This window comes from Pseudonaja textilis, chromosome 3 (assembly GCF_049901715.1).
Source record: "Pseudonaja textilis isolate UNSWEBS1 chromosome 3, rPseTex1.2, whole genome shotgun sequence".
In the NCBI taxonomy this organism is placed as follows: domain Eukaryota; kingdom Metazoa; phylum Chordata; class Lepidosauria; order Squamata; family Elapidae; genus Pseudonaja; species Pseudonaja textilis.
In genome coordinates, this window is record NC_141992.1 from 140603684 (window position 1) to 140616076 (window position 12393).

The window sequence follows — 12393 nt, forward strand, 5'->3', positions numbered from 1 at the left end:
GATAGGTACCTTCAATGCAAAATGACTCTTAGGAAGAAATAATCAATTATATAGCATGAATTCACTGAAAGTTACTTGCCACACTAAGTCAGACATTTCATAGGGCGTTCCTATTTGCGCTACTCTTGACCTTTTTCAGAGTGCACCTAGTCCTCGACTTACATGGTTCATTTAGTGACCAATCAGACTAGTGGTAATGGAAAAAAATGGCTCATGACTGTTTCTCACACTTATGACTTATGCAGCATCCCCATGATCATGTGATCAAAATTCATGGAGTCATATGATCATCTTTTGCAACTTTCTGACAAGCAAAGTCAATGGGGAAGCCAGATTCACTTAACTATGTTACTAATTTAATAGCTGGTGATTCACTTAACAACAGTGGCAAGAAAGGTCGTAAAATGGTGCAAAAATCATTTAACTGTCTTGCTTAGCAACAGAAATTTTGGGCTTGATTGTGGTCATATGTCAAGGGACATGTATAGAATATGTCCCTATAGAAATCCAGGATTTACTTCCTAATTATTTTTATTGGATTCATCTGATGATTTGAAACATTCTTCAAAAATTGAAGAGGATGCTAGTGTTTTACTTTTCAATATTTCAACTTTTTTAATTTTAACATTTGTATTATTTAAAAGTTGTTTTTCAGTTGTGCACCTCAGATTTGCAAAACATCATTTGATTGCTAACATTAGGAGAAATTCCGTGCAGTGTTTCTAAAACTAAAGTGGAATGCTTTAATAGATCTAATGTCAAGGAAGCTTTTTTTTAATAGTTTTATACATTGAATTTTTTAAAAAATATACATTGCCTAGCTTTCTTCATAATTAGTGTTGTTTATGATTTGAATGGCCTTGGTTAAACTGAGGGTTATTGAGACCAAGCCAATTTGTCTTGAGGCTTCATTCTAGATACTAAAAATAGGTTGTTCGCCATTCAATTTTGTATCAGAATTCCACAATTAATTTACTCTGATTGCAACATTAAATCATATGAATAAAAGTATGACCTTTTGTTCTTTCTTTTTGATGTAAATATGTATCTTTAGGCAAGATATGTTATTTGAATGAACAAATAAATTTTTATTTGAAATATATGTGAAAATAACCAAATTCAGTCTGATAAAAAAAAATCTCAGTAATTAAGTGACTTACCTTCTTCGGTTGTCAGGTTTGAATATAGCAAAAGTTTTGTACCTTAGACACAGAATTCAGCAATTTTAAGTTATTTTAAGGTGCTTATATTTCAAGAAAAAATCTAAATACTATTGTCCAAATGGCCAGACAGGCTATCTATCAAAGATTAATTGAGAGCACAATTCATTGTAAAAATATACTTCTCAGAAAGAAAGCAAACTCCACTATAATTGTCCAAATATTATATAAGCAGGATTGCTTTTTTAATTTATGCAAATGGAAAAACACAATTTCACTGCTCATTCATTGTATGTTTCTAAGGCTAAATGGAACTTCTTGATCGAATATCAAGTATGTGGGCCAAATTAATCCAATAATGTTAGACCAGCATGAAAAAGAAAAACTGTTTCATAATATCAGGTTACCACAAAAGAGGATTATCTTGCTTAACTTTACCAGGAGTTTGTATAAGATGGGCAGATTCTGTAAGAAGAGATTATCTTAAAAGTAGCAATAAGCCAAGTCATGTTGGGCTTTATAGGTTAATACCACATTTCTGAATAGCAATTAAGTCATCTGTTTGATACTTTAGTTGTTTTTGTGCGAGGTTTTGTTTTGATCAAAATAGAAATCGCATATCAAATCTTAATGACACCACAGTGCCAAAAGAAAGAAAAGAATAAAACAGGTAAAAATTAAAAGAGATAAAGCGTTAAAAAAAAAAACAATTTGTACAATTTTTTTTAGAACCAAAGAGATTTACAATAGAAGTAGACTTAATTTATGTCCTGCTTTTATTTTTTAATAAATAACTGAAGGTGATCAACATACCTAATACTCCTTTCTCCTCGTATTTTCCTCACAACCATCCTGTTAGATTAGTTGGCTTGAGAGAGAGTGACTGGCCCAAGTCACCCAGCTGGCTTTCATGCCTAAGACAGGACCAGAACTCTTAGGTTCCTGATTTCTAGCCTGGTACTGTAACCTATGTATATTTCAAGAATGTTCATATTCTTTGTAAATAATTATTGTCTTTACTGTATAGTACATTCTTGTCCTTAAAATTTGAGTTCAGTGACTGATACAAGAATATTTCTTATAAATTACATGTTTGCTTCTATCTATCTAAGGTTTTATTTTAGACTTCTGTTGACTCATTTTGAATGCTTACAAGAAGAATTATCCTTATATTTATAGAATCAAATGAAATTTCCAAGCATTGCAACCCCATTAATGGGATCATTTAGAAATTTTCAGAGAAACAGATTTGGAGGCATTTGGTTCAAAATGATATTTATAGGTTTGAAGGTTCTAGAAAGGATGTCTTGTCCCTCTTACATTTTTTTCTGACAAATGTAATATAAATGATTTGGCCGCTGTTTTAAAAAGAATCTTTTTTTAAAAAAAAAACTAAATGAAGCAGATATATGTATGAAAATTCTTCTCATTGGAAACCTGACAAAAAAGAGTAATTAATTTCCTGCTTCTACCTTGCATTTTCCCCTCAATTTATGCAAACATAATATAATTCTAAAGCAGTGTTGGCGAACCTTTTTGGCACCAAGCACCGGACACCTGGTCTTCTAGTTTCTGGTGCGCATGTGTGCATAAAGACCAGCTGGCCGGCGTGTGCATGTGCGCTGGGGAGCTGCTCTTCCGGTTTCCAGCACTTCCACGCGTGCGAAGACCAGCTGGCTGGCGCGCATGCACACCCTGGAACCCGGAAGTGGAATGGGTGATGGCAGGCATGCCCGGAGCGATTGCTCTGTGTGCCACTTCCGGCACGCATGCCATAGATCATAGTTCTAGAATAATCCCCAGGGAGGTTCAAAAATAATTGAAGAGTTTCTTTATTTTCTGCTCAAGATCATTAAAAATATGTGAAACTTGCATATTGCCCGTTAGCAAAAGGCAGAATTGACCAGAATTTACAAGCACTCAAATGTACACTTTACTACAAAATCCTTTTACATTCCTGAATGTGTCTGAATGGTAGAAAAGAAATAGGTGAATAAAAACTACTGGAGTTGTGTGATTTGAGAGCTTTCTTGACTATTATTAGATTCTAATATTGTCAGTCACATGCATTCATCCCATTAAAAATTAAGATTTTCAAAATTTTGCGAAGAGCTGTGGTTTTTCCACATGAAAAATCTTTATGTTCCCCTGCAAGTCTTGTGAAATCCTACAGGAAAGACCTTCATTTAAATTTTCCACTTCTGTTCACCTGTACAGTTCAATTGAAACACACTTCAAATAATTAATCTGGATGGAGATTTTTTTGTTTCACATCTATATAGAGTACATCTGATGTAGAGCTATTGCTGGTTCTTTTTTTCTTAACATGAAAAGTTTATCTCTGCATAGTTTATCTCTACATAGCTCTGCTTTTATATTTTTTATTTGCCAGTTTCGGCACGGCTTGCCTCCTCCTTCTCTCCTCTAAAACTAATTCTGCTTTTTTGCTGTCCATTCATATTCTTTTATCTTTCTCTTTTGGCTGCATGGAGACTCTCTGCTGTACAAGTGTAAGTATTTTTTTTTTAAGTTCTGCTGTTTCTAGCCTACTTTCCTTTCTTGCTTCATTTGCTTTTCAGCTGTCTTACAAAACTCTTGGGAATATACACTGTGCCATTACAGGGAGAAATAAGCAGCTATTTGGAACCAAGTTCAGTTTTATAGGAAGTTTTAGCTAACTTGATGTGCAATGAATTGAAAACATACAACCAAGTAAAATAGTCACATAAAACTGCTTAACATAGATTAAGTTCTATAAATATTCATATCTGTTTAATGAAATGAAAGTTTTAAAGAATCAGAAAGTATTATTTCCTTTCACTACATGGTCATGTGCTTCCAGTTACATAGAATTATTTGTGCTTGGCATGCTATATTTGCTCTTTGGAAGAGAGGAAAGAAAAACTGATTGCATCTGGCGAGAATGAAAATCCATTCAGCAAGATTGAAAGGCTCCTGGGCACAAGAGGCAGCAGAAACAGAGAGTGTACTGTATTTAATTGTTTTGCAGTAACTTCAGCTCTGATTATGTTCAGCAGTGGCATATAAGATGTTCCCTAAAACCAAAACTGACACTCTGTATTTTAAAATACAGTATAAATTACAGTTCGTTTATAAGAGTCCATAACAGAGAAATATTTATTTTGATAAATATAAATAAATTTATTTATTTATAAATAAATAAATAAAGTATTTTATTTAGAAATAGAACATTACTTGGAAAAGGAAGAACTTGCTTCTTTTTTCAATGAAATAGCCATGAATGCGTGTTTGTCAGGTTTGCATTTGTTCCTCATACATTGTTTTACTTTTTCTCTTTATAAAATTCACTTTAACATATTTTAGTTTGATGTGGTAATTATAAAATAAAAAGTCATAGCTATTTGCCTAATTACATTTATTTAAAAATTCATAGAGACTGGCATTGTTCTTCAGAATATTATTTTATAAAATATGTGTGCATTTATCATATGACACACATTTTAACATTTTAGACAACAACTTTTGAACCAGTTAACGTCAACTGAGCTAACTTACAGCATGTATCCAAAATCATGGCTCCTGAGGAAATGAAATTTGGGAAAGTTGTGGCTACTTCTGTGCTTCTGGCTGCTGCTGGGCTGCTGTAGCAGGCACATGATCTTCATTTTTAACATTCTGTGACACTTTCCCAGCCAATCTTGCAATCCAAATTCCCACCCATCAGCAGCTACTTTCCTGTCTGCTGGGAAGGGAAAGGAAGATTTCTGATGCTCCTCAGTAATGAAACTGGCAGAAAGTTGGGAGTCACTCCTGGTCCCACTGCTTTTTTGTTTGCTTGTTCATTGCATTTCTGTGTTTAAGTAAAGAAATATCTCTGGCGAGATGACCCAATGGGGCACAGGTTGGCTAGTTCTACATAAATCTAAATTTTCCTGTATGGAAATTACGGCAAGCATACATGTTAATTCAGAGAAAGAGAGCACATACAAGGACAGGCATATATTGTTTTAAAGCTACAGATAGTCCTCGACTTACAACAGTTCATTTAGTGACCATTCAAAGTTACAACAGCATTGAAAAAGTAACATATGAGTGTTTTTCACAGTTATTATTACCTTTGCAGCGTTCCCCTGATCCTGTGATCAAAATTCAGAAGGTTGGCAAGTGGTTCATATTTATGACCATTGCTGTGTCCCAAAATTCAGTGATCACCTTTTGTGACCTTTATATAAGCAAAGTCAATGGGGAAGCCAGATTCACTTAACAATTGGGTTACTCACTTTATCAACTGAAATAATTAACAACTGTGGCAAAAGTCGTAAAATGGGGCAAAACTCACTTAACAACAGAAATTTTGGGCTCCATTGTGGTAATACATTAAGGACTACCTGTATAAGAAAAAAGTCAAAAGTTATAAAGTATGGAATTAACTTTTGTGTGAACTTTTGCAAGATAACCTACATCAGAATTATATAAAACTAAACTGGAAGTAAATTCTCTTTACATGCTTGCAATAAAATATTTATTGAATTGTATAAAATAAATTGGGAGCAATTGAAAGATCTGATAAAGTTATTAACCTCACAACAGAAATAGTTCCAATAGTGTAAAAAAATATCTTCACTATTTAAGATACCCAAAGTAAAACGTACAATGATTTTTGCACAATAAATCATTTTTAAAGATACTCTGAACTGTGTATTAATGTCAAATATCACAAAAAAAAGTTATTCAGTTTTCTTGAATATGCTTATATGCTGTTTATGAGGTTACAGGTGATCAAACTGTCTACTTAGTTTGGTATCTTGATGGTTATCTCATTGAATAATAGAAGACATACTTGATTCTTTGTCCAGTACCATTGAAAGTCTATAATTATGCTTTTCTAAGTGAGATTTTTCCATGTTCCATCAATGACGCTTTTATAATTGTGATTTTGAAGACTAATAAACTTCCCCCAACTGTGCAAGCAGTTGTCTGATTTGTTAAATCTTGATGCATAAATATTGACAGTCATCCTGACATATAGATGCTATGTCTAATTATCTATTTAATCAAATTGTACAACAGTTCAGATATTTGTAATAATTTTAATTGTTGTTTGGATTCTTTTAAATACTTGTTTCAAAGATCTTTTTTTTTTACCCATCGATGTATAAATATCAAACTTTTTATTTCAGATAAATTTATCTGAATAAATCCAGATAAATTATAACAAATACATGGTTAAAAATCCATTGCATTATAGGAAATGATAAATGCTGCAAAAATGCTTTTTCATATTTTAGCAATGTCCAAGGAATATATTAAAATTGTTGACAATTAGTCTCACTATATTGGAAGTACAAAATAAGCTAGCAACATTTACTCATATGGTACAGGTTTGATTTACTGTTCCGGTTTGGATTGATATCCACCAATTTATCATGCTGTTACAAAAATTAATATGCAATTAATCTGAGAATGCACTATTTATATATTCCCCACCGTAAATGTATCACTATAGGAAGAATTATGAATTTATCAAGCAGTGTGGGAACAACATTTTTTTAAATAATGGCAGTGCAACCCCAGTTTTACAGTGTTGATATGTCTTCCTTTTTCTTATGAACTAAATAAAGACCATTACTTGTCAGTGTTTGAAAAACAGAATAAAACCCACTCTATAATCTTGATTTATCAGTTTATATTTACTTTCTATTCTAAGCTAACACTATAATAACACGATGGAAAAGATTATCAGTATTATTTCTTGTGATCCAGACTTTATGATATGTTTAGAAATTTGGCTATATGATTCTCAACATATTGTTTTTCTTGTTTCCTTTTTCCTGATTGCTTTTCCTCTTCCTGCCTCTGATTTCTATATTAAATCAGTAAATGAATATTAAAAATGCATTTCTCCTATGCAGATATTTTAAGAAATGACCCCAACCTCCAGGCCGCCACAGCTCACTACCAGGCTGCAAGTGGCAGCGAGTATGTGTGTGTGCACAGCTCCATTTGCATGAGTGGTGAGCGCTCGCACACAACTCCATTTATATGCGCTTGCGCAAATGGAGCTGCACGCATAAGCACACACACCGCTACACTCAGAACCATCCCCTCCCCTCCGGCCAAGCTGGAAAGGATGAGGACTGATTACCTAGGTCCTAGATTATAATGTAGGTAATCAGATTGACTCCGCTAGGGTGAAAACTCACAATATCTAATATAGCCCATTATAAAGCATGACCAAGATATACATTTTGTAACAATATAGATAAGGAAACTCACAATGATCAAAGAAATAAGTTACATATACATGCTTTACTATTTCTATCATTGTTTGCCATTTATTGTAACTTTGTTTTGCTACATATATTCATTTTCTACGCTAAAGTGTATGTCATGAATTGGGAAGTATAGAGGGCAAGGCTCACAAGTGAGTTTTATGGATAGTATGAAGAGAGCATGCAAGCAGAAAAGAGTTTGGTGAAAAGAGAAAGTGTTCCAAGAAGTACATTTCATTAAATCTGCCTACTATCTACATACTACTATTTTCACTTTTATTACCAAAACTTTATCGAGTGGCGTGGTGGCCTAGAGGTGAAGGTTCTCACTTCCCATTCAAAAGGTTGAGAATTTAATATTTGGCAGTGACAGATGTTTTTCTCTCGAGGTGCAAAGAGAACATATCTGCTGTGAACTCCACATAGGCATCAGGAAGAGCATCTGGCCAGTAAAAGCTCAGCCCCAGTAAATGCTCACCCCAAAGCAAGGGATTACATAGTTGTAAAAAGAAAAAAAATACCAATCCTTTTTCACCATATCACTACATTTAATAATTTCTGCTTACTTACCAAAAACTGGCAGCCATTGAATGAGAAACCTCCATGGGTATTCCTGAAGCTCTAAACTCACAGGCTGACCACCCTTGGTGCATTTGATACAGCAGGATAAGGAAAACATTCAAAGTCTTGAACTAAAATTAATGTCTACCTATTTTTTATTTTGCTCAAAGTAAAAATTACAGTTATCTCTCCAAAGATTATGGTAGGCTTTCCCTCTTAAAACTGGCTGTTCTTTGCTAAGTTACCTCTATATTTCTCCAGTTTAGTGAATTGTATCCCTGCCTCGTAATGCTATATGTGATATAGTATCCTCCATCCTCCCTTTAGATCATCAGATTTGGTTAGGAGAAGTGCATAGCATGGTACTGTTATGATTCAGATAATTTTTTATTCTATGTATTGGAGGGAAGAATAACAGAAGAGAGGCCCCAAGACACCTGGCACATTAAATTTGTCAGAAAAATTAGTTGCCTCTGTAACCAAAGCTGTTCAGAATTCTTCCAAAAAGAACAATTACGGCCAATGATTAAAACGATTACTTAGGTTTTAGTAATAACTAGCCTGCTGAAGTTAGTTTCTACATTATTTTTATTACTTATTCTTCCAGGTCTATCTCACCATGTACTTCTTAAGTTTTGTTTTTGGGTTTTTGTTGGTCTGGGAAAAGGAAGAAAGGCAGGCATGCCTCACTGACAGAAACAAAAATGAATGTAAATATTTGTTTGAATAAATAAATAAATAAATAAATACCCTCAAACTATGTATAGTATTTTTAAACATTGCTCTTAAAAATTGCAAGAAAACAGCATGATATGCAATGCCGGGTATTTTATTTATATTAAATGTAGTTTGCTAAAATTATATCTCAAATGTACACTGCTTTCAAGTCATTTCTTTCATCTTTACCATAGTAGCCTGAACTAATCAGTTAAGGAATGCCTCACAAATAATATTTTGAGGGAAAACTATGAGGTCTTTATGTATCCCCCTTGTCAAAATTAGAAAACATCTAAAGACCTTGAGAAGATCAATTGTAAGGAGAGCTTTTGGGTTAATCTCAGCTTCTCACCTTGTCTGGAAAGGAATTACAAAGGACTGCTCTTCATTGTGCCATGGTTGTCAGTTCCTTTTTTTAGCTTTTAGTGGAGCCATCCTCAATTTGCTATTTCTTTTCAGAAGTCCCAGATTTTGATATTTTCTCAAAATAATACTATGCAAATTTATGATGGCAATTATGTCACATTTTACTATCTCAGAAGTGTGACTTCAGTTATTGAATGTATTTGAGGTATGATAGCAGCAAACAAAAAGCATCACTGAATTGTAACCTGAACCTAGCATTTCTGCTTTTTTAAAAATAAGGATGCTGTAAGATTTTGTTCATCCTTAAAAAAGATCCAGTAGACATGTAGGACTTGTGTAATGCTCATTTCTCAGCCACATTAATAAACAAAATAGAATGTTGCATTTTCACTTTGCAGTTTTAACATCAAGCTTGGAGTATTTCCAATACTACAATCAATATAAATATTGATTACTGGCAGTTATTTAACATCTTGACTTGTGATCGAAATGCTATTTTGCTCTATCTTTCATAGCTGTTTTGATCATTACAGTACTATGGTTAATTTAACAATTACTCCTTATTTCCCAAAAGGCAATTATGTTATTTTTCCATTTTATCTATAGATGACTCCCAAATCTAAAAGGAAGAGTATCCACAGTCGAATGTTAAGGCCTGTATCCAGAGCTTTTGGTAAGCTTTTTGGTAGTGATGATTTTTCTGAGTGATTTATAAAACTGTCACTGTGAGCCAAACTGGGAAAATGAAGAACAACCGCCAACAAGCCCATACTGTTATTAAGAAGATTACTTAGGCACATCAGAGCAGCCTTTCATGAGTTGAGCTTGACTTGAGTCTTTACAAAAAAGCTATGACTAGAAAGAGAAATACACCCTAAAATGTTTTTAAACTTTTTCTTTAGAGATGGAGTTTGACCTCGATAAAGCATTAGAAGAAGTTCCTATTCATATAGAGGACCCACCATTCCATTCTGGGAGGTTTGACAAACGGACTTCTGGGCTCATTTCAGAACTACCTTCGGAGGAAGGAAAAAAGCTAGAGCATTTTACTAAACTTAGGCCTAAAAGGAATAAAAAACAACAGCCTACACAATCTGCCGTGAGTTAATCAAGAAATTGTACTTCATGTGTATGTAAAGAATGTTCATGTCTCAAAGAAGTGGATAATCCACATAAAACTTTGTTCAGTCTTCATACAGAAATTGTGTGTCTGTAAACAATAGGCAGTTCTGTTTTTTACCACCATATCAACAGTCACATAAGTTAAAAATTCTAGTTTAAGTACAGTGAAGGGGGAAGTTGGATTGTATTCTTTTCTTTTTTCTTTTAAAATTCATGGAAGTTTATTGGTTTATTTCTTCATAGATCAGCTTGAAAGATGTCTAGATGAAAATGCTGATATATATTGTATATTGGCACTTACAGCCCTTAATAATTTTTTTTTAATATTGTTGATCTTCATTCATGTAATGTTGTGATTATTCTGTTATAACTGCATAATGAAAATGGATGGTGTAGAAAATCAAAGATCAGTTGTATTATGGTTTATATATATTTGGGGATTGAAATTTTGATTGGCCTACATTCAAGTGTCCATCAAGCAAATTCCTGCACATCCTTAAAGTTGTACATTTTATCAGGTGAGTCCTGCAACCCTTCAAGAAGGAGAGCAAAATGGAATGATGGGAAGAGTAGATGAAGGGGTTGATGAATTTTTCACCAAGAAAGTGACAAAAATGGATTCAAAGTAAGTTATCTATATATTCTTAATTTAAGTACACATAGAACTTGATGTACAGTATTAAAAAGAGCATTTTATGTATATTTGTTTTTAATTTATTTGTTTTAACTAGAAAATGATAGCAATTATTGCTAGTGGTAAAGTAATGCAGGTACTTATTTAGCAATTTAGTTGTTAAGCAAAGTGGTTGCTAAATGAAACTGTCTGTACTTACGATTTTACTTCAGCTTCCTTTGTTTTACAGACCTGTAAGATGTAAATGTGAGAATTGGTTGCAAAGTTATTTTTTCCTCACTTTTATAAGTGTGAACAGTCGCAGTATGAAGCAGTTGTTAAAGAAATATTAAATGTAGAGGGCAGTTAATATAATTGCTAAGCTTTAAAAATTAGTAATATCAGTTAAAATCAATTTTAAAACCAATTTTTCTGTCCATAATTTTGGAATTTTTCAGCACTTCCTTCTGTAAACCATTTTTCTTCAATAATATTTAATTTTGGCTATCATGGCCTACATAAAGTTATCAGGATCTGATAAGTAGCATCTGTTGGATTCAATAACATAATGTAATAAAGTTAAAAGAGATTGAAGGATAAGGAGAGAAAAACTGAGAAACTGCAGCTAAGACATAAGAAATATGCCAAACAGCACTGAGCTAATGCAAATATTAGGGTGTGTAAGGAGGAAGATGTTATTTGTTCAGCTGCATTAAGTGTATTCTTTTTGCCGCTGTGTATTGTGTTGTAACATGGCGTTACATTCTTTTTTTGTACGAAACTTAATATGATCTTGCTTGGTTGTATGATTTTCCTAGTTAAGTATGAATTGTACATACATTTTATTCTCCTGATCATATAATTTGCATTTTTATTTATAATCCATATGTATAGGGAATTTATATTCATGCAGCATACAGAAGCAAGAAGTAACTTAAAGAATATAACAACGAAATTGTAATTATTTCAGAGATCACTTTATGTGTTTGACATTCACTTATAAAAAACCCTCACTGGTGCTGAGAAAATAGGATGTCTTAGTAATTAAGCAAGTCTGAATAGCCATTAAATTGCAAGCAGATGGCAAAAATCAAGAAAGTTAAGTGCCGAATCAATGTGCTATATGGCAAATTGCTAGTGATACAAAAAAAACTGCAGAATTATAAATTGTAAGTTGTTAATGTCACTTTTGGTCTAATCAAATTTTCTTATTTTAAAAAAACTTTGAGGGCAAGACATGCTAAAAAGTCAATTACAAAATTAGGTTTTAATCAATAGTCATTGCATCCTAAATTTATTTTTAAATACTTTAAGATTTAAATTTAGAAAAAAAACATTCATACCAAGAAATAATGACAAAGAAATCTTAGGATTCATCCTCATCTCCCATGCACTGCACCACGAAGAAAACTCAGTAACTTTTTAACAAGTATGTCTTCTGCTCCAGAAGTAGACTAAAGTCATATTTAGCTCTCCCAGTGTAATGCTTTCTTTCTTCCCCCAACACAAAATTTACCATGTGGATAATCTAAAGCAAAGATTGTCAAACTCATGTCATAGCAGCGTCACCTGACATATCAGGACGTTTTCCCCCTTCACT

General features: G+C 33.1%; 1 protein-coding gene across 4 annotated transcripts in view; it reads left to right on the forward strand.

Annotated features, from left to right (window-relative positions):
* CARMIL1 (capping protein regulator and myosin 1 linker 1) overlaps positions 1-12393 on the forward strand; it is a 130720-nt gene that overhangs the window by 105314 nt on the left and 13013 nt on the right. For 2 of the 4 annotated variants that reach the window (XM_087930970.1, XM_087930972.1), the window contains 4 exons: positions 3653-3670; positions 9665-9731; positions 9961-10157; positions 10699-10805. In XM_087930970.1, the coding sequence (XP_087787096.1) occupies positions 3653-3670; positions 9665-9731; positions 9961-10157; positions 10699-10805 (389 nt within the window). The remainder of the gene's footprint in view (positions 1-3652; positions 3671-9664; positions 9732-9960; positions 10158-10698; positions 10806-12393) is intronic. The other 2 variants (XM_026699503.2, XM_087930971.1) reach the window with 1 other exon arrangement.